This window comes from Phodopus roborovskii, unplaced genomic scaffold, assembly GCF_943737965.1.
Source record: "Phodopus roborovskii unplaced genomic scaffold, PHOROB, whole genome shotgun sequence".
Taxonomy (NCBI): domain Eukaryota; kingdom Metazoa; phylum Chordata; class Mammalia; order Rodentia; family Cricetidae; genus Phodopus; species Phodopus roborovskii.
This window is the reverse complement of record NW_026126434.1, coordinates 17,367,689-17,391,735: the sequence shown is the minus strand read 5'-3', so window position 1 is coordinate 17,391,735 and position 24,047 is coordinate 17,367,689. Positions and strand designations below refer to the sequence as shown.

The 24,047-nt window shown below is 41.9% G+C and overlaps 1 protein-coding gene across 1 annotated transcript in view; it reads right to left on the bottom strand.

Moving 5' to 3' along the window:
* The window catches only part of Fam13c (family with sequence similarity 13 member C), a 98,335-nt gene that overhangs the window by 44,746 nt on the left and 29,542 nt on the right, over positions 1-24,047 (bottom strand). Inside the window, exons 4-5 of the mRNA XM_051186883.1 lie at positions 17,250-17,365; positions 464-527 (exon numbers count right to left, since the gene is read on the bottom strand). Coding sequence (XP_051042840.1) covers positions 464-527; positions 17,250-17,365 — 180 coding nt within the window. The remainder of the gene's footprint in view (positions 1-463; positions 528-17,249; positions 17,366-24,047) is intronic.

Sequence of the window (24,047 nt, the reverse complement as noted above, 5' to 3'; positions counted from 1 at the left end):
AAAAACTAGGGTACAGACATCAAATTTTATTATGCTCAGTGACTGAAACAGTAAGCCCATTACATTTGAGGTTACAGACACCAGCTAGTGAGAAACAGGGAAAGGGACTTCCAGCTAAAATTCAATTAAGAAAAAACAAAAAGTTCTACAAATTCTAATTATCACAGCCCTGGTTATATAACCCCAAAGCAAAGTTGGAAAGTATGCAAAGAAATGACAACTGGACTTGGGCAAGGTCCAAGGTGTGGTGAGCATTGTGGAAAATACTATTTTAAGCTTGTTCACACCAACACCAGAAAGAACATTTAGTGAAGTAATGTATCTTTACCACAATGAAAAAGTTCATGTAAGAGCCAAAGGATTTAAGGTTTTAATTGGAAAGACTTTCTGGTGCTGTGAAAGAAACAAGCAATACTGAGACCAGCTAGCTCGCGTTTACATCGGCTATGATGATTCCACCTACCTCATGGAAGTCCTGCTGAGCTCCAAAAGCATCCTTTGGCCAAATGGAAGCCCTCTGGTCTACTCTACAAAATATAAAGGAAAATTATGTCCATTTGAAAGCACCATGTCAACAACTCATGTTTGAAGCTGGTGGCTACAGATCTGGCCATGTTCCTGATGGGAATACCAAGCAGTATCTACCTATAGAAAGCTAACATCCATCCTCTTCAGTGGTCTGAAACAGTGTGTGAGCCCTGCCAGCCTCTTTGACATTAATGTTCTCTGCTGTTTCTCTGGCCCCACTCCTCAGTCACCCTGGCCACCCCTGTTTCCTGAGCACATGGTCCCTATTTTATTTCAAACCCTGAAGCAAGGTACAGGACTTTGAGTCCCTTGCTTTTAGTTTAAAAACAAAACAAGAAACCCTACTCCTGATAGATTCTCAGCTCCAAATCCAGACTTGTCAAATTCTATGCCCAATGGCATACATTATATTGCATACAAATTTTTCTACAAGTGTTCCTACACTGTTATAATAAACAAATTATAGTTTGTATTAAAATGCCAGCTGTCTTAATGAAGATGGTATAAGACATTTAGTCTATAAGTTACTTGTTTTAAAAAGACTTATTTGCAGAAGGTCATTTATAGCAAATACACAGAATATCTGAATATCAATACACAGAATATTCTGAATATCAAAGACAAAGCATCCTCTGAATGGCTACCAAGGTTAATGAGTTCAGCATGTCATAATCCACCCAGAAAGGTTCAGTGAGCAACTCAACACTATATGCCTAACTTCTTCAGGACAGTGAAATTTTCTTTCAAGCCACAAGTTGAACTAACTGTGCAAACAATTGGCTTTTGTGGCTTATAAAGCAGTGGCATGACAAAGACTGTCATCCACACAGCTCCTATAGTCATCAGGAGAAGACTTGGGCTCTCATTCACCAGGTCAAACAAGGGCAGCCACAGTGAGCAAAGAGAAAGGAGGTTTTTCAGGTTCACCTACCCCACATCCTTCAGTCCCATGAGCCACCAATATGGCAAGGAAACAGATGCCTGGGGACAGGGATTAAACCATCCCATCTTTTCAAAATCTTGAATGGGTCCCAAATTCTGCGCTGTCTACAGTGGTTCTCAAACTACACTTCCAAAGTTTCTGTAAACCAAGGAAAGCAGAAGTGTAGAGTTTTTAAGATTGACTTTAAATCAGCGGTACATGTACACATGAGTGCAGGGTGCACAGAGGCCAGAAGACATTGTTGGCACCTCTGGGGCTGGAGCTACAGGCAACTGTGAGTCATCTGACAAGGATGCTGGTGATCTTTCAGCTTAACAAAACTATTAAAATATGCCATTAGTACTATAATTATATAATGATTCTAGTGTGGTGGTTTATGTGACTCTAGACTCCCTGTGTTGTTCTTATATAGCTGGCAGTTAACAGTAAGCACCATTTATGAACAGCCCTTCATATCCTATGAGGTGGCTGTTACTATCACCCTTAGAACTATACAGGTAGGAGACAAAAGACAGATGAACTATTAGGTTTGGGCTTTAGCTCATTGGCAGAGACCATGTATGGCAAGCAAAAGGCCTTGGGGTTTGGATCCTGGACCTGATGAAGAAAGAAAAACAGAAAGTCATGAGGAAAATGGAGAAACACCACAAGGAGACAAGAAGCTAACCAGGACTCATTCTGTAGCTACCAAAGACAAAGAAAAGTATTAAGAGGAGTCCAAGACTTCACCAGCCCTCATCTGTCTGGCTGGACATGCCAGGGGTTTAATTAAATGACTTCATTTAGTCCCCACCAAGAGCACCACATGAGATTAGCATGACCCAATAGGAGGAAGGGTAGTTATATAACTTCATTATTTATTCAATAAGTATTTATTAAGCATCCATTATATACCACAATCTAGATTCACTGCAAAAAAAAATCCACTTTTGGACAATCTGTACATTTCTTTTTAAGATTAATTTCTATTTTTATGTATACAGATGTTTTGCCTGTGTGTGTGTCTGTCTGTGTACCACACCTGTGCCTGGTGCCCACAGAGACCATAAAAGGGCTGGAGTTACTGGTTGCTAGCCATCATATGGGTGCTATGAATCAAACTGGGTCCCTCTGGAAGAACAGCCAGCATTCTCAACGGCCAAGTCATCTTTCCAGCCCTAAGACCTGTATTTTCATGAAAGATAGGACATGAAAAGTAAATAAGCCAACAATGACCTGTGATTCACTAGATGCCAGGGTCTAAGTAGAAAAGGAAACCAACACACAGGAACCAGGACTTGCAAGTGAACTAACTGATCAAGCCCCCACAGCCAGAAAGTACTAATCACCCAGAGACAAGAATGACAGCCTGAATTAAGGGCATTAAAGGTCACAGTGAGGAGAAAAGAAGCAGGAATCTTGCTGGAAAAGCTCAGTAGTAAATGAGGAAATAATGCAGCTAGGTCCAATCCCCTCTCCCCCACACCCTTAAGACACTGCCCCAACCAGGTACAATCCTGCCATGAAATAACCTCATCCATGATACCTGCTCCACACCAAAACTCTTCATTCAATTCTACTGTCTCCCTCTATTCATAATAACAGGAAAATGGCCACATGCCTCCATCAAACCCATGCTTCTGGAAGACAAAGATGAGCAAGGCAGAATACTCTGCCAACTCCACCACAACTTAACCTCTAGCCAAGGCATAGGCAATGGATCACGCAACAAGCATGTACTTCTCGGAGCCCAACAGTGGTTCTCAATACTGATCCCTCATTCATCACAGAGACCATCACTGTGGTTGCAACTATGGCTGCCACAATCACCACTACCACTGCCAACATCTCTACCACCATTAGCAGAGTTAGCGTTATAGATACTATCATCACTAAGAGCACCACAAGCAATACCTCCAACATCATCACCATGAGCAAAGCCTCTACTACTACGCAAGCAATATATCCACTAACACTACCTGAGACACCAATGCCACCACAAACAATACTACCAACATCACTGTGAGCAACAGCACCACAGTTAGCACTAAGTTGTCACTATTGTCATGCTTCTACAATCAGCACCCTCTATCACCATGATACAGTAAATAAAAATACTAATAATACTCAAAATAAAAACACTCTTCAATAGAGAAATATAAAAGTAATTATGTGCTGATATTAAAAGGGTTTCTGCCCAGAATCCACACTTGTGAGTGTGTGGATGGCCCATTGAAGGGCAGCTTTGAAAACTGCCCTTCCCATTTCATTGCATCCTAAAGCATATGTTGAGTCAGGCTGCAGGGCCATCCTGCAGGGGGCTCTCTCTGGGGAGGTATACAGGAATTCAGAACAGCAGAACCAACTAAGCATTAAAATATTTTTCTTGGCCCCAAGACAATGTCAAACCACAGGATGGGATCATTAGTGAAAGAAAGGCTGTATTTTAGCTCTGAATTTTATTTTATCAACATTTTAACTATAATTTAATTAGTAAATGGAAGAGTCCTGTCTCAATCAATGAAAGGCTTCCACCTAGCCAGTAGCTGACAGAAACTAAAGTCCCCTGAACTTTCTCTCAAGTCCAACAGTCAGTATGTCATCGGTACTTCAATTTTATACTGCAAATGGCTTGTTTATCTGTCCCCTCCTCTCCGCACACTCCCCATCCCCACTGCCATCTTACGTAAAGCTACCATTATCCCTCACTGGAATAACAAGTTTCCTTCAGATCTCCCTACCCACTCCACACACAAGATCTGGCCACTCACAGCCCTCTGTCCACTGCAAAGTGTACAGTTCTGAGAATATTATTCAGCAATGGTTGTCAGATGGGTTAGACAACATGGGCAGGCAGAGTGAAGGACAGACATCTACCAATGTGCAGAAGATCTCCCTAAGACCACTCCCAATTTCTCACAGTGTCTTATGACATGGGGAGGACTGAGCCTTGGCCCACCCTCCACTCATGCCATGCCCATCTGTGCTGTGGTTAAAAGAGCCATCCCTCTAGTTCCTCACTCTCACTGTACCCCTACCAAGCTCATGGCTTCAGGTGGATGTCCTTGTGCCTACCATGTTCCTCCTTCCCAATCCTCGTTGTCTCGGAATTGACTCATTTATTGACGCATGAACCTCCCAACTATATCTTCCTTTTATGTGACCTGTTGTGTAGACATAGGAAACTCCTCCATTAACAATTCCATATCTTTACAAATATTTACTAGTCACTTACTTTTGATGGTAAGCTTTGTAGGGCAGGAATCATGAGTTTTGCTCAAAATCTATCTCTACAGCCAATCCCAGCACAGGATGTAGTATAGGTATGCATATATTTGATAAGAAAGTCTTCATCTTAGAGCCCTACACAGATCCAGTTCTGATAAATCATCAAGTGTGCACAACCCATGCTCCTTCCTCTCCCTGAGGCACCTCCTTTCACAAGCAGGTACATTTCTTCCTTGAGAAGACTAAGACCTAGTGAGCATCTGACATCCACAATTTAAAAAACCTGAACAGAAAGAGAGGAATATAAACACCTATGTTCAGAATGCTTCGCAGCAAATTGGGCCTTAGGGTTGAACAGGGCTGACCTCAGATCTCAAGTATGCCACTTGAGCATACTCAAGTATGCTCAGATTCACAGTATGCCACAAATTTAAGCAAGCCTCTGTATTAGGAAGCAACACTTGGGATGCAGGCATGTATAGTGGTGGTATGACTGTCATATCCTGAAACTCTTTTGAAAACAAAAGATATATCCCAAGAGGGCAACCCCAAGCAAAACATTCATGTCATTACAATAGCTCTATATACAGACACAGACAAGATGCCAGGAAACGCCAGCACTATTGTAATAGCAACAGTCACCACCCTCGGCACCAGCTTTATAAAGGGCCTTTCTGTAAGGTATCTGCAATGCACCAAAGACATTCTCTTACTTGTCTATTTTTAACCATATGTATTCTGTTTGGAGGGCATGTGTACATAAATACAGGTACCGCAGAGGCCAGAAGAAGGCAGTAATTCCCTTGGAGCTGAAGTTACAGGCAGTTGTGAGCTGCCCATTTTGAGAACTGGAACCTGAATTGGGGTCTTCTACAAGAGCAGCAAGCACTCTTAACTTCTGAGCCATTTCTCCAGGCCCTCTTATTGGTTCTTTATAAACTTCTGAGCCAAATAATGAAGATCAAATAGCACAGATTTCAATGAGCTGGACATTACCATAGACTGACACTCACACATAACAAAATTAGAAGTCAAAAGATGTTCATTAACTGACTGGCAACTCATACATCCACTTGTCTAGGTCAACAAATTCCTCTTGCAGGGACAAAGATGTCATGGCTAGATCCAGGATGCTGGTCCCCAGTAACACACACTCCAGTAATTAAGGGCTCAGGCTCTACCTCCTATCTTATAGCTTCATGGAGATTAGAGTCACCCACTACTCACTATTATTAAAAACAGAGATGGATGTGACTTAGTCCAGACCTCCCAAATCAAAATGTCCAGAGTAGCCTGGCAGTGGTGGTACAAACCTTTAATCCCAGGACTAGGGAGGTAGAGGCAAGTGGATCTTTGAGTTCAAGGACAGCTAGGCTATTCCAGAGAAACCTGTCTAGAAAAACAAAACAAAACAAAACTGTCCAGAATTATAGAATGGCAACCAAACAATTCAGGCGATTCCTAATTGGAAGACATTATCCTAAAAGCCCAATGGCAATACCCAGGAGGCAACCAGTGCAAGATGGCCTCTCTGTTTCTGACACAGCCTCCCAGGGAACACATTACTAGGGAAGGAAAGGTATTTCCTGAAGGGATTTTACAAATCCTCAAACATAAGACACCTCAGGTTCCTTCAAATAGATTTACCCCCTCACTTTGGTGGACTAGAACAGACAACACAAGGAGCCAGGACCACACCACTACCCAGAGTATAGGAGAACAGTGATCTGGGACCTCCTGGCAAGCCTCAGGACCAACAGAGGGAAAAGATGTGACTGAAAAGAACCTCTGAATGTAGGGTTCACTTGGCCTTTCTTGTCCTGCTGATACAGACCTATCACATAATAAACAGTGTTTGGTTTAGGGTCAATGTGAGAGACCAAGGTGAGGGATCAGAGAATCAAGGCAGAGTAGCTAACTGTAACAAGTACGGTTTTTCTGCCTGCCGCCGCCTGGTCTTGTCCTGCCACTGCGCCAGCCCCAAATAATGCACAGAGACTCTGTATTTGGTACAATACTGTTGGCCCGGTTACTTGTTTCTTATCGGCTAGCTCTGCCTTAATTATTAACCCATTTCTGTTGATCTATGTATTTTCACATGGCCTTCTCTTACCGGGGAGGCGGCTGGCGTCCAGCTCTCTCCTGACTCTCCATCTTGACTCCTCCTTACTACTTCCTATTTCCTCCTTGTCTCCTAGTCCCTCCTATCTTCCTTTCCTATTGGCCAACAGTGCTTTATTATTAACCAGTATGAGAAACATATACAGAATGACATCTCCCATCAGCTAACTCAAATGAACATTTTCTAAATGTAGAAATTTGTGTTGGAAAAAGAGGAAAATGCATGGAAAGTTGGGACTGAAGATCTAGGCTCTGGGGTAGGGGTGTAATTAAATGGAGGGGAGAAGAGGGTTGTTAGTGATAATGGGGTGTTGGTAAAACATAGGTCAGTCCCAGGGATATGGAAGGACACCTCAATGAGGGTAAGGGTGTGGTCAGCAGGAGACTGACCACCAGCATTAGTGAGTTAAGCACCTGCTGCAAGCTAGAGTATGAGCAAAACTGTGCATCCAAACTCTTACTTAAACCTTAACAACATAACCCTGGGGCATGGATCTCTTCATTCCCTTATTGATGAATTCATCCAAGACAGAAGCAGAGCTAGAATTAGCATTCAGGTCTCTATACTGCCAAGGTCCCTCCTTTCACAGCTCAAGGCCTTAGATACATTTCCCTAGGCCTTCCCTGGGGCTTCTTTATATGCATTGGGGTTTATTCAATAGGTTTGGTAGGACCAAAGTTCTTCCCATGTGTCAAGGCATTGTCTAAAAAGCCTCTAACATTTAGCTTCCTCCTGCTTCTGCTTCTCAGCCTTTCTCCTCCAGACCCCACACACTTTGAAGGGACCTTGGAATTTCCTTTGTTCCTGGTAGCTGCAAGGTATACTGTGTGCTTGGTCATAACTCTGGGTTACTGAACTTCTCCAGAGACTCAAAGCTGCTCAAGGGTATCAGAACAAAGTTTCCTGCTTTTACCCATGAAGTAAAGCACTCGGGGAAACTAGGGACTGAGTCACAGACTCTGATTTTGAACATCATCTGACCCCATATTTACTTTCTATTTCCAACTAAGCTAAATCATAAGAGCCACAGTTACCACCAAAATTTCTACCCTAGAGGCAGAAGAGATAGCTCTCTTTATTAAAGTATCTGCTGCTCTTGCAGAAGACCTGAGTTTGGATCCTAGGACCTATGTCAGGCTGCCAATCACCTCCTGTAACTCCAGCTCTAAGGGATCCACCATCCTCTTCTGGTCTCTGCAGGTGACATTCTCTTACTCTCTATACAACACACACACACACACACACACACACACACACACACACACACACATGCACGCACACACACAGGTTTTTTAAAAAATAAAAATAAATCTTTAAAAGTAAATATGATCCAGAGTATATCATAAAGCCAGCAACTACAAAATTGAGTAGAACAAAACACACAGCAATGTATGTGCAACATATTTTAAAGATATACACATATATAATCCTTCAGAACTCTAATCCAGCATAGCTTGCCCAAGTCACTAGGTAGCCAAATGTGGCAAGGAACCAATCAGAAGTTAGCTGGCAGACTCTGCATGTGCTTTACTGATAACAGTGGAATGCTAGAGGTCCTGCCTGCTTCATCTGCTATATTGGACGGAGGGGGGAAGCAGATAGGACACCTGAGTTAACTCATAAAATTAAAGACTCTGCTTTCAAATTGGATCACGTCTCTTGGTGATTTTGAGGTTCAGAGTTTGGGCACAGCAATTGTATAAAATGTAGTATTTAATGTGCCCATTGAGAAGAGACAACTGTGTTGACAAGAGTAACCATTGCATCACTGAGAAGATGAGTAGTAACCTTCCCTATCTCCAAATGGCAGTGACCACAGCTCTGTATGTTTCATCCCACACATATTTCTTTCTCCCTTGCTCCTGAATCTATTCCACATTAAGTAGACATGGCTGCTAAAACTTTCAGACGTCAACGACAACATGTTCTTCTGGAAATAGTTCTAATGATGATACCTATGCTTATAAAACATCTTCCTTATGGGAATTGGATGTTCACATGCTTACTTCTGGACATGAAAGCTGTTTGTTTTAAATAAGAGTGAACTCCTCTTGTGGTAATTATCTGGTACTGTGATCATCGGCCTGCTTGATGCTTTTTCACCTTGAACAAGCACATGGATGTGTGTAAGTATCCTGTGGTCAAGGTATATTCTTTGTGATCCTGTCTACTCTAGGAATGGTTAGAGAGTCAAATCTGAATACAAAAGGAACTCATTTTCACGCACAATTCCTTTTTGTTTCAGCAGTGAATTGGTAGCAGCAAAGCCTAAGTGTACACTCCAACAGTGGTTCTATATAAATGGTAAACTTATAAGACTTTTGATGTCTGGGTGATTTTCTGCATTTTCCAATGTTTTGGTTATTATTGTTATTATTGCTGTCAATGTCATTGTTAACAAATGCCTCTGAGGTTCCCTTTTCTCTTGCCACTAACCATTGTCAGATGAAAATGCTAAGGAAGTATCCAATGGCCAAGGGTGGATTTTATACAGGAGGAGGGTGGAGAGGAAGGGGGTGGGGGGCAGAAGATGCCAATAGGGTTTCCTCCCCCTAATGATCACGTATGGTCTTCCATCAGTCCAAGGATTTGGTGTGGGACTCTGTTCTACATGACAGGGAAGTGCAATTAATATCTGTGTCAGCAAGAATGGATTCTTAGACTACTGCCCATCTATGTCTAAGCTTTCACATAGCTAAAGCACTGAGCATTTTCAATATGAAAACCAAATGACCTTAAAAATCACCAGAACCAACTCTTTATATTAGAAGAGGGGTATACACCTGTAATCTCAGAACTTGAGAAGTGGAGGCAGGAAGATCACACGTTCAAGAACATCCTCAGCTACACAGTAAATTTGGGACTAACCATGGCTAATGAGATGGTATCAACCAACCAATAAACAAACAGAATAAAAAGGACCAAGAATTTCAGTGCATGAGAAAGGTCACCTGTAAGACCATGAATTTCTTTTTTGGTATATCTTAGTTTTATTTTATGTGCATTGGTGTTTTACCATGTGAGTGCTGGGAATTGAACCCAGGTCCTTTGAAAGAACAATTAGTGCTCTTAACCACTGAGCCATCTCTCCAGCCCCAACCATGAATTTCTGAATTCAAATGTTCTTTTCATCTCACTAATTGCCCCATGTTCATAGGAGAGGAAAGAAGTGGGAAAGGTGGTGAATGGGGCCTTGCTGAATGCAACACAAACTCAGAGGACCAACTCATGACCTGAGTGTGCAGCAGGGAGGCTCCACAAATCCACACCTCATTGGCAAGATCAGCCATTTGCTGTTTCTCCTTCATCCCTGCCCTTCTCACACAACACCAGACAAACTCCCCAGTAGCTCACTAATGAGAAAGAGGATGATGGAATGTGCAGACTCCTGTCATGGGATAGTCTATACAGGGGGATGGCATCCTTTGTATTGCTAGAAAGCTTTGTTCTTAACTGTCCTTACTCCTTCAAGCAGAACTCATTAGGACTTTGCTCACTTCTATTTAAAAATTTTTAAATAAAAAACAATTATCTATTCATACACACACACACACACACACACACACACACACACACACACACAGTCTCAAAACAAAAGATAAAAGGATTATTCCCCAAGGAAAAGTAGCTGCCAAGAGAACTTCCTCTCTCCATAAGACAACAAAGCATTCAGCTTTTCCTTTCATCTGAAGGATCACAAACACAGAAACAGTGAAAGCTATCAAAAGCCATTATTCTTGCTCGGGATCCTCTAAAAACTGGGGACGGACAGATAAAGGAGCCAGCGAGCTGCCAGTGTAACCAGGGGCCTAATTAGCAGCAAAGCTGCTGAGAAACAGCTCTTGTTTATACAGAGGAGGTCTTTAATGACACTAAAGGTTTAATTCTGTCATAAATTTTAATACAATATTTTAAATGCTGGCAAGTTAATTACTCTCTAAAGTAAATTTACTTAGTTAAAGAAGAACTTCCCAACCTCATTAGTAGTCTCTGACATTCATAAAATCCCCCTTTTCTCATAGCTGAGGGCATATGAGACGGGCATGGGTTTTAGCATCATTCAAGCTGATGCATATTCATGAAGTTGCTCCAAACTGATTTATGGTTCTTATCTTGGCCCTGGTACTCAGGGGAGTGAAAAACTGAGGAAGACACAGACTCCCTAGACTCCAAACTAGAAAACCAAAAATGTATTCAGTAACTGGTAGGCTTTCGAGTTCTGGGGGAAAGCAGCTCTCCAGCTGTACACATCTCATTAAGTACCAGGCACCAAGGGGCATCCAGAGTAGCCAAACGCATGGAAAACACTCAAAAGTGTCAAGGGTCCATGTTAACATGTCAACAGTCAATGTGGCAAGGAGGCATTAACACACTATATGTACTATATTAGGAGTTAGTTGCAGACAGCAGAGCTCTCAAGATGAGCAGTTGCAAGGAAGAGATGGGTTGAAGTAGGCATTATGAAATCAAATGCTTATGCAGGTAGCCAGCATAAGTAAATGGGGAGGGATAAGTAAAAAGAACTCTATTCCTCTGTGTCTGCTCACTATCTCCTGGTGGGAAGGTAAGCCCCAGGCAGTCCCACTCTTGGCTGTTTGCAAACAAAGCTGAGAACTCTAGATTTTTCAATATGAAACTCATACTCTTTTACAACACTATAGGAGCCAAATGTGTCTCCACACAACACATCCAAATAGGATCTCACACTGAGTTTGGCTCTCTGTACAGTTGAGGGATGTAGGATGGGGTTGAGGAAGGCAGACCGGCCAAGTGCAGTGAGAAGACCTGAAGTAGCTAGAAGAATATTCCAGACAGCAATGGGAATCCTACAAAAAGAGGAGGTCAAGACAATGGCTTCAAAACCTTTAATAAGTTCCACCTGACAAACATTTTCGGAATTGTTCCAAAAGAAAAAGGCCATAAAAGTGCTAGGTAGAACATCCCCAAGATGTTCTTGACTTCAGTCTTTGCCTGTACCCTCCATTATCCTGCCCCTCCCTTCAGTGGACTGAGGACACAGTGCCCATCACACCTTGACCTATGAAACCAATCTTGAATCTGTGATCATTTGTTACACTGACATGAGAAAACAATGCTTAGCAAAATTATTCCTAGGTTTCCCTGAAGCTCATCCACAGCCCACAGAGATAAAGGCTCGAGTACAAGCACAATGCTGAAGGTACAAAACATCGGAGGTGCAGATATCACGTGTACTGTATGGTCTCCATCAGTTCCAGGACTCCAATTCATCCCCTGAAGACTACCCTTCACATTCACCCCAAACATTAATGACCTCTAAGAAGCCCTTGTTACAGAAAGGATCTTTGGTCCCTTGATACACTTATTAGTTTACTTTCTCCCACCTCCAAGAAAGTAGCCTTTTACACCTATTGAAATTTCATCCTGACTCCTTCTAGAGTCTGGCATACCCAGTTACTATATCATATATCCAATGACTATTGGTAGCTGGGAGTGGCAGTGCACGGCTTTAATCCCAGCATTCAAGAGGCAGAGGCAGATGATCTCTGAGTTTGAAGCCAGCCTGTCTACAGAGCGAGTTCCAGGACAACGAAAGAAAAAAACAAAAGAAAAAGATTCTATTGGTACCAGTAACAACACACAACTCCAGAGATCAAATCACATGACTTTGTAACAATAACAAACAGGACTAGTAAAAACAAAACAAACAAAAGACATGTAGATTATAAGAATAAAGGATGCAGAAATAAACGCACTCAGCTACGTCCACCTACTTTGCAAGAACTCTGTCAAGATGTACATTGGGAAAAATACTGCGTCTTCAATGCATGATCCTGGAGAAACTGAATATCCACATGGAAGAGAATGAAACTAGAACCCTCGGCTTCCTGCTTATACAAAAAAAAAAAAAAAAAAAAAAAAAATCCAAATCAAAGGTCTTATGTACTACTTGCAGCTCACTTCAAGCTTTAAGGGCTAATACCTTGGGAAATAATTACAAAAGGGATTTCATGAAATTAACAGCAAAGGAAGCAATCAGCAAAGCAAAAAGAGAATTGACAGGATAAGAGAAAGATGTATGACAGAGTATGAATGTCTAAAACATATGAAGAGATTTAAAAAAAAAAAAAAACAAAATCATTTCATTAACAAATGGGGAAATAAGTTGACTAGGCAGTTCTCAAGAGAACACTAGTGACCAGTAAATGTATGAAAACAATGTTCAACACCCTTAGCCAGCAGGAAAATGCAAATGAACACTATATTGAGATTCATCTCACTCTAGTCACAATGGTTACAATCAAGAAAACAAATGATTCAGGCTGGAGAGTTGGCTCAGCAGTTAACAGTGTTTGCTTGCTCTGCAGAGAACCCAAGTTTGGCTAGCAGCACCTATGTGAGGCCACTCTCAACAGTCTTTAACTCCAGCTCCAGAGGGTCCACTGCTGTCTTCCATCTTCTGGCCTCTTCAGGACCTATACACACATACACATGCATTCAAACACATGTACACTCACACACAACACACAAAACAAATGGCAGCAAATGCTGATGAGGATATAGGGAGAGAAACTCACACACACTAGTAGTAGATATTAATGTAAACTAGTGCAGCAACTATGGAAATCAGAGTGAGGTTTCTCACAAACCTAAAAGTAAAACTAACATCTATACCACTCTTATAAATAGACCCAATGGACTAAAAAGAACAAAACAAAACAAAACAAGTCAACACACCATAGAGATAGATACTTGTATATCCATGATTATTATTGCATATCCATCATTACTGCATATCCATGATTATTGCTGCACTATTTTCAATAGCTTACAAAGAGAAACCAGCCTGGATGCCCATCTGCAGATGAATGACAAAGAAAAATGCAGTATGTATTCAATTTTATCTAGCCATAAAGAAAAGGAAATTATGTCACCTTCAGGAAAACAAATGAAACTGGAGATCATGTCAAGCGAAATAAGCCAAACTCAGACAATACACTGTTTTCTCTCATACTTAGAGTTTAGATTCAAATACATATACACATATGTATATGCACATATACACACATAGCATCTATATACACGTACATATATATATATGGATATATGGATATATATATTTATATATATGGCACCAAAATAGAGGAAACTATTGGGGAAAGAAGAGACTTAAGGGAGAACAAGAGAGGATATTGGATGCCTTGTTGCTTTTTGTTACTATGTTAAACAACATGACCTAAAGCAACATGGGAGGAAAGAGTTTATTTGGCTTACACATTCCTATCATAGTCTATCATCGAGAGAAGCTAAGGCAGGTTCTCCAAGTGGGAGCCTGGAGGCAGGAACAGATGCAGACACCTTGGTGAAACACTGCTTGCTTGGTTACCTTTCTTCAACAGCCTAGGTCCACCTGCCTAAAGATGCTATGTCCCATAGTGCTAATTGATGTGGGAGGGCCTGGGCCAATCAAGAATAATGCCCCACAAACATGTTCATAGACAATTCCAGTGGAAGCCATTTCTCACTTGAGGTTCCCTATCCCCAAGTGCTAATATGACATGGAAGGAAGAAAGACAAACTATTACATTTTCTTTCCAGGTGGAATCAAGATTTAAACACACACACATGACTATGACAATAAGGAGGGCACAAGGGGGGTTGGCAGGAGTGATATTGGAGAGGAGTAAATATGACCAAAGTATTATGATGATACACAGGAATAATCATACTGAAGCCCATTTAGTTATTTATGTATAATAACTAAAAGTTGGATATATATATATATATATATATATATATATATATATATATATATCTTCAAGACAGGGTTCCTCTGTGTAGCTTTGTAGATCAGGCTGGTCTCGAACTCACAGAGACTGGCCTGCCTCTGTCTCTTGAGTGCTGGAATTAAAGGCGTGCACTACCACTACCCAACTAAAAATTAGTAAGCTTTTAAAAAGAAAACAAAAATCATGATGACAACGACAACTCTACTCTCATATGTCAGAAACTAGCCATGTACTGGGATAACACAGACAAGGAATGTTATGAGGAATACAGGCTACCTGACTCAAAGACATGTTTAGCCACAGATCTCATTTCACCCATTCATCACATTTCATGATCCCTGTAATATTTTGAGGTTTTTAAAAGTTCCACTTAGAATGTCCCTGGGTGACACCACCATGGTTGTGATAAATGACTCCATAGTTGAAGGTTACCAGCTTCATCCAGCTAAGAAACCAAACAAGTCTAGTCTTAACTGGCATAATGTTGCTCCTGACTTGAGACTTAGCACAAGATCCTATGACTGCTGACAGCAAGCAGTACAGTGCATAGAACATTCTGGACTGCCACCAGCTCAGAAAGCTATCCTGTGAAAAGGTTAAAGTGGGGACCAAAAGGAAGAATGCATGACAAGGTGTTTGGGATCTATGGAGGGTTGCTACATGGAGAGGAGACAGAACCTGCTGAGAGCTGCAACACTATTTCACTTAATGAGAAAAGCTTACAGGGCATTCAGTACCTTTTTTTCTCAGAATCAAGAAATAATATGGGAGCATTCCAGAGACTTACACATATGTATGTATGTGTATATCATTCTTTTCAACCAATCATTTAAAAACCACTGCTCCACATGGACCCTCATGGAGCCATCTAGGCCTCTACTTTCGCTCCTTAGCTAGTCACGTGCAAACGATCACCACAGAATCTCATTCATTTTCTGATCCCAGTAAAAATGTCCCTGTAAGTATCCCAACCCACACAGGACATTAAATGGTTTTACAGTTAGAGAACTGAAGAAGCTTAACTACTAATACTCTTTCCCTGTCAGCCTCTGCTAAATGTCCACACCCAAAGGACCACACATGTTCCATACGCAAGCATGAAAGATTTAACTTTGGGCTTGGCTGGTTTTGTTTGCTTCATTCTATTTTGAAATATGCATGGGAATGGGTTGACCTCATTCTGGCTGAGAACAGCCTCTGTCAGGCTACTGGGGTAGGAGGATGGGGGAGCTGGTCACTGAATGGCAGTCAAGCCAGATGAAAAGAGGTCTGTGACAATAATGCTGCAAACAGGAGAGGCAGAGGCCTTGTCAGTGAGAAAATAACACTGAGTCCAACTGTGATTTGCTGAGGTCAAGCAACAATAAAGTCGGCAATGACTGGAGGAAGAGTGCAGCCATAGAAGAAGCAATGTGGGGCAGGAAGACTCACTTTGGGTCACTGTTCAAGGGGTAAAGGTCATCGTGATGGGAATGATATAGTGACAGGAACTTAACTGATAGTCATGTTTCATCCACAGTCAGAAGTCACACAGAAGACAGAAGTAGGGTGGAGGCTCTAAGACTGGCCCTTAGTGTAAGGGCACACTTTCTTCAGCAAAGCCCCACATCCTAAAGGTACCAAGTGTTCAAACATATGGACCTCTGGGGGATATCCCACATTCCCATCACGACAGAGTTGAATGGCTGCCCATGAATCCAATTGGAGAGTGGACCACCACCTTTCAAGTTCTCTCCCATACTATGGGGTTCCATACTCCTAAATTTAGTATGTTGGACATTCTAAAACACCGTCACATAGTACAGGCTATGATTGCTTAACTTGTTCACGTGGACTGCACTGCCTTCAAAAACAAAATTCTAAAGGTCACGCTCAGAAGCACAGCATTCCCTGTTCCCTAAGTGAGGACTACAGTGATCCTAGCACAGGGTCCTAGGAGACAGCTGATACAGCGAGCTGTTGGATTCTTTCTTCTGTTTATTTCTAGAAGAGACTTTCCATAGACAGCTGCTGTGCCAAGCTCCTGTCAGAGCACTATGCCAACCTTCTGCAGGCATTTTTCCACCCATATCCTAGCTCTGGATCCACAGCTGTCTCCAGGAGGTCTAGCGGGTCTGAAGCCAACCCTAGGCTGCTTCTGGACTGAGGTCACTCAACCCTCAGCACAGAGACCACACTTGTCCTGCCATGATCACACACTGTAAGGTCACATTCCAGCTCATCTCTTCTGATTTGTGCATGATCAGGCTCTCAGCCTTGGGTCTTCATGTGATGGGTTTTATGAATGACAGCTTTCTGAACTCATAAAGACCAAATGAGATCTCAGGTGAAAGCAGCTGTCACAATGTGAATTCAAGTACAACCATCACGTCAGCATCATCAGAGAAAACAAGTGAGCTCTAAATTTTTCCTGCCATAAAACAAAGGGATAAACAAATTCCCCTCCACAAACAGAACTGCCCTCCCTGAGTCTCAGAACTTAGAACCTTCAAACAGAAGATGTTCATTTCTCTTTAATACAACAATTCTCCTTCAAGGCTTCTTTAAGTAGTTTCTCTGACTGTGAGGAATACCAACAAAATCAGGAATCCTTGACTCTCATGCAGGTGGCCAAGCGTACAGGTTAGCACACCTAAGAAGCAAACCAGGGGTGTGGGGTAACTTCTGAACAAAGGCTTACCTTGCTTGAAGTTGCACAGTTTCCTGGCACTTGATGCTGTTTTGTGGGCTCTCGTGAGCAGGTGTCCCCGCTCTACTCTGGCACTCTGACTGACTGGTCACCACTTGCTCTGTATCCTATAAGACAAAAGGGCAGATGAGCTTTCTGTAGCAGCCATTTATTTCCACAGTACTCAGCTCAGGACAAGAGATGACACACCACACTCCTTCTGACTTCTGTGTCAGAAGGGAGGTGATTCAATAGACAAATTTAACAGATGTCTTTCTAGCAGCCAGTCGATTGCCCAAGATTGTAGGAAAAATGGATGAGAAATGTCACTTCTAAAAGTATAAGTTAGCAAAAAAATTAACAAATTAGGCATTAGAAATGACATTGGAGGGCCTAGAGAGATGGCTCATCATCTCTCTATCTCTATCTCTGCAAGTACTATTCTTGCAGAGGACTCAAACTTGGTTCCCAGCACCCACACTGGCAGCTCATAACTGTCTATAACTCCAGATCAGGAGAGACTCAACCTTTCTAGGTTCCATGGGCACCTGCACTCGTGTGTGCATGTTTAAACAGATACATAGACTTTTTAAAAAGTTAGTAAAATGTGATTTTTAAAGATTCCTGTATTTTATGAGTGTTTTGCCTACATGTATGTATGGTACCATGTGCATGCTGGGTGCCCATAGAGAGGCCAAAAGAGGAGTTGAATGATCCAGAACTGGACATGGTTGTGAGCCACCACGTGAGTGTAGGAACCAAGTCCAGGTCCTTGGAAAAAGCAACAAGTGCTCTTAACTGCTAAGCCATCTCTAAACTCAATAGAATAGCTTTTTAAATGATATTATAGAACATATAAAGATGGCTATAAATTTAATATAACAATACTTACAATATACTATTTTTTATAAGGAAAATGTATGAATGCTCATGAACACAAACAGATTGGGATGAGTTGAACTAAAAACCTTAATAGTAATTATCTATGAGATGTCATTTTGGCTACATTTGGAGTTCCGAGTTTTCTATAGCAGAAAGTTGTTCTTTCTGTATGAAGAAATAACTTTGAGCTAGTTTGAACATAAGACCCAGTTATTTTGTAAACTCCGGTCCCAACTGTACCTGGTCTCTATCCACTGACACCCATGTAAATATCCGGCATTTGAACAGATCCAACTCTGAGTGTCCATGATACCATCAGCCATTGGTATAAAAACCCTTAATAGTGCTGAGCTGCAGCGGATAACACAAATATGCCCAAACTACAACACAGACATGTACACAAATGGAAGACCTAAGACCCACAACTCAAAATTCCTATTATCTCTAAGCTGAACTGAGACTATGAAAAAATACCTCTCAGAATGAAATAGTCCCTCAGAATAGAATAGCACCCAGTAAATGAGATACTAAGATGAGCATCTATACATGATTCGGTGAACTCCAGATGACCAAAATACAGCCAAATTATGTGGGATACAGGGTAATGTTGCATTTTTCTCTACAATATATTTCAATAGCAAGAGAGTTCTACCTTCTTCAAGAGTGACAGGTTTAGAACTATATAGGTCAAGTATCCTAAAAGTAATTTTTTCAAAATATTAGAGGGGCTACAAACAGAAGCTTCTAACAGTAAAACTGTATGAATATCATCTTATAAGAGGTAGGCTAGAGAGGGAGATGGCTAAGGAAAAGGTATGAATGAGGAGAATCAAGATACTTTCTCTTCTCTTCCAAGCCTCCTGAGGTAAAAAGCCCCTCCCAGGGAGAAGCTCCATTAGTTTTCACTGGCTCTCCAGTCCTAGTAACTGCTCACAGAAAGGCCTATGGCTACTCAAATATTGGCAAAAGAATCTCAAACACGAAGGTTTTCCTAGAAAGCATTGCTAACTAAGCATGTGACCTTAGGCAAAGTTACATAACTACCTAGGCTTCAGTGCACTTGTCTGTAAAACGGGGATCACCTCTACAACCTCACAGGGGTGTTAAGATGTGACAAGAATCTTTCAGTGCCTTTCAAATAACTAGAGGCAATAGTAGGAGGAAACTCTCAGTACAGACACAATTCATCTGACAAAAAGGCCCTCTGTGACCTCGAACCAATGCTAACAAAAGCAAGCATACCCTGTACAACATTTGTTCCATATTTCTATGCAAGTATCAGAATATCAAAGATACTTTAAGTATCTTTTTGCTTTGCTGTTCTTGATGTGAGACAGAATCATGCTGTAGACCCAGCTGGGCTCACACAAAACTGCTGTGTCAGCATTCTAAGAGTGACCATAGCATGCTGTACCATGATGATCCGCTTAACCGTCGTATTTTGAAGTACTTCTACCTTTGATGCCTTTAACATGGTCCCTCTAATATCTACAAAAGGTCATCATTTTATTAAAATTTCACTTTAGACAAAGAACAGGCTGCTTCTTTCTCCTCCATCACAAACAGAAGTTCATCTACTTCCTTTAGCCTCCACGTGGTTGGAAAGGGTTCCCTTGGGTCAAGTGATGACTGATTACTAAGTTGATGAGGGGGATTCTAGACAAAGTGCTCCCTTCACTCCTCAGATCAAAAGAAGTGTTTTGCCTGGAAGGGGTAAATATGGAGTATTTGGAGGCAGCTACAGACAGATAAAGCCCCTAATTAAAACAGGGAAAATGGTGACATCACTACATGCTCTGTTACCCTTCTGAGATTTCAAACCTCAAGATGTTATGTAATCGAGGAGTGAAAATATGGTAGGATGAAGCATCTTGGGGATGGGCGAGCACAGCAGACTCTGATGAGATAGCAGCATGTTGGATAGAAATGACAGGCAGCTCTTTCCCGGGCCCAAAATTTAAACAATGCCCACAAAGCCTGATTTCCCAAAACCCCTCATATCAGAAACCCAAATGGGGCCTCTCCTAGAAAAGATGGCATTTGCTGCCTTCTCCAAAGCATATGATAAGCTGCAATCATCTCTTGCACACTAAAAATAAAATAAGAAGAGTCCTTTCTTCCCCTTTATTATCTTTGCAAGGAATGACTTGCAATGGGCTACCAGCCCCAGCAGAGCTGAGGTGGCAGTCCATTCTGAAGCAGAGAACCCTACTGTGTTCTGGATGCATTCTTGACCCATGGAAATCATAAGAGGTGATGCTTGATGTTCCTTTTAACTCCAGGGCTTGCTACAAAATAATAGAAAAGTACAACACCCCTCCTTTCCTGTACCATAGGTACACTCAGTAATAAAAAACTACCTCCTTTTTAAAAAAAAAAAAAAACAAAAAGCTGTTTGTTAAAATAGCAGCTATTCAGGATGGGGGGTAATGTAACATAAAATGTGCCCATAGATTTTTTTTTTGGCATCCATTCAAATGATAAATGGGTAAATCCATAAGAGTTGTGCGCACGCGCAAGTTCAAGTACACTCAGCTGTACATGCATGTGTAGGGTCAAAGAGTGACACTTGGAGTTTCCCTCTCTTCAATTTATTTTTGAGACAGGGATTTCATTGACTCCAGAGTTCATCATTTCAACTAGGATGGCTAGCCACAAAGCCCTCAGCTCCACCCCTTAGCGCCTCACAGGCTCACACTTCACTCCTGGCTTTTAGTAGGGTGCTGGAGATAGGAACTCAGGTCTCCCCACTTGCATAGCAAGCACTTTACCCACTGAGCCATCTCCCCAGCCCTAGCTGCTCCATTTATAAAAAGTTGTCCCAACACTTCTTCTTGAGTTAACAGATGCGATACCATTTGTCATTTATTTATAAAGATATAAAGGAAAAAAACTACAGAACAGGAGCAATAGTACTCAGTAAAATGTAGCTTCTTCCATAGCAGAGCATGAGACCAGGGTTTACACCTTTGGTAAGTTCACCATTAGATTGGACCACCGAACTGGGGTAAAGGTTAACTGGGGCCAAAAAGTAAAAGTCTTCAGGACAAGCCACATCTACTTTCAGATGACTGAACACTAGCATTGTCTCCCTCTCCCCCAGCCCTAACATCCTCTAAGGGACAACAGACATCTAAGCACTAGGGACCAGCTCATCACCTTGCCCATTTTAGCTTCATCACATATTTGGAATTCTCTAACACTTCCCCAGAAGTTCTAGAACACTAAAGAATAGCATTTAACCTAAAATAATGAAAAATATATTTTCACTTTAAGTCCCCACATTCTGATAGAATGAGATGTCCCTGCCCCATGTCCACACCCCAAAATTGTTTGATGGAAAGTTAAAGAAGACAGAGTCTGGTGGGGTTTTGGTTTGTTTTCCCACTGTTTTGTGTGTTGGTTAAACTGTCAGGTTCAAGCAGATGAGGGAGGATGACGTAAGGAGAAGCAAGGACTATCTCCTTTCAGTCTGTCATCTGGCCAGATGGAGATCTTAGATCCTTCATTCCCCCCCCCCACCACCACCACTACCACATCTAGTAATTCCCTCAACCCACTACCTCACCAGTCATGAGTCTCAAGTCTACCATCAGTGGTGTGATGTACCAAAACATGAAAACCTGGCTTTGAATCCCTAGCACCCTCAGAAAGTCAGACATGGTAGCAGCATGTACCTATAAACCAGTGCACCTATGGCAGGCAGGACAGGAGGCAGAGATGGGAACATCCCAGGAAGCATGTGACTGCTAGCCTGGTGTACACAAAACAAGAAGCCCTGTGCCAGACAAGGACTGAGACTCAAGGTTGTCCTCTGACGTCACACACATGATGTCTCAAACACTTGTGAACACAAGCACATATGAACACACCCACACACACACACACACACACACACACAATGAAAATATGGCTTTGTTATAGAAGATGACCTGATTTTTTTTAAGACAGCTCAGAGAACAAATTCTTTAGTTGTGTCTCATTGTTACTTCAACAATAAACCAAAACACAACAAAACACATGAGATGGGATCTCATCTGGCCTTTTCTGTAGTAATGGCCCCAGCTCTTGCCTATCTGCTGAATGAATGTCTAGGGGGAGACAGACATGAAGATGACGTGTACATGCCTGCTCTCTAAATCTAGTGACACCCACTGACTTCCTTAAGTAAGCAAGCCACTTTTTAGAACCTCCATTACCTCATTTAAAGCATGGACATGGGCTTCAATCTCTTAGATCTCTAAGATCTAAGAGAAAAATGAAAAACATAAAACATAAAACACAAAGACTGCAGCTATGAAGATGACCTTTTATGCAAAAGGTGAATTCTCCAGAAGACTTTGAAAAATATGACTGACATACTTTTTATGCATTTTAAAGACTATTCCACCTCCCCCTTTGCCTTCGAGCCTCACAAGCTTGGGTGCTTCCTCCTGCATACATTCAAATGCCTTTCACACAACATTCACTGGTCTCCCTTCAGAATAAAGCCCAGTCTCTTTAAGTTGAGCAGATTTTTGTGCTTACAATTTTAACATCCCAAGCTAGAGATGTTACAGAGGTGGGTCATAGAGGTGGTAGTCAGTGTGTGTGTGTGTGTGTGTGTGTGTGTGTGTGTGTGTGTGTGTGTTAGAGAGAGAGAGAGAGAGAGAGAGAGAGAGAGAGTTGGGGTGAGGATGTGGGGTGAGTTAACTGGTTTTAGAGATAGCAAAGTTGTAGAAAGTGAACTGGAAAAGGACAGGGAGTGATTGAATGAAGGGGGGAAGGGCTGAAAGTGAGCTTAAATTCAGCTGGGAAGTGAGATGTTTTTACCACTGAGAGGAGAGAGGCAGGAAGAGCCAGCCCAGGCTGCCCGTGGAACACAAGAAGGGCAATGGTGACCACATAAGCTGGCATCTTAGATATAGATGGGGACTGTGATTATATACACAAGTAAGGAAGTGATAGAGACACCAGTCAGAGTGTGGGGACAGAATGTGTGAGAATGTCCCCAAGTCCCCAGTCACAATGTACAGAGAAGCTGTGAGTACAGAGTCTCTGAGGGATGCCAGCACTTATAGGACTAATGAGGTATTGCTCTGTTCAAAGTAAACCCGGGGCCAGTAAGATGGCTCAGCAGGAGAGAACTCTTGCTGCCAAGCCTGATGGCAAGAATTTGAGCCTTGGGACCCACATAGTGGAGGAAGAGAACTAATTCCTCCAAGTTGTCTTGACCCCATAGACACTGTGACATAGGTACCTACACATACTCTCTCTCTCTCTCTCTCTCTCTCTCTCTCTCTCTGTCTGTCTCTGTCTCTCTCTCTGTCTCTCTCTGTCTCTCTCTCTCTCTCTCTTTCTCTCTCTCTCTCTCTCTCAAAATTAAAAGCAAACTTGCAGGATCCAGGCCTGGGGCTCACACCTACAATCCAATGCCTGGGCTACAGCAGAAAATCATCTTGAGTTCAAGATCAGCCTGGACTACAGAGTAAGCTCTGGAACAGCATAATCTATAGAGTGAGATCCTATCTCAAGCAAGCAAAGGGATTTTGTCTGAAGAATGTGTACTAATATCTGAAGAAAAGATCAGATGTTGGGATGCACATAGATACCATCACATACATACTCATGCTGTTTGTATGGATCCTTCTGATTTATAAGCCACTCAGTCATGTAAGTTGCTTAACAAGTATATGTTTACTTTCAAATTTTAAAGTAAGAATATCAAGTCTTTTAAAAATTTGACAGGCAGATGCAGGGAGAGTGGGGAACAGATGGGAAGAAGATGTAGAGAATGGCTGATCGTGGCAGGGACAGGAAGGCAGTATGTTGCTTGACCAGACCTGCTTCAGATCCCAGTGGAATGTTGAAGGGTTTTAAGTCAGTAGGGAATGTCAGGCTACAGCCACAGAAGAAAACTTGAACATTGGTAAAAGCACACTCAACCAC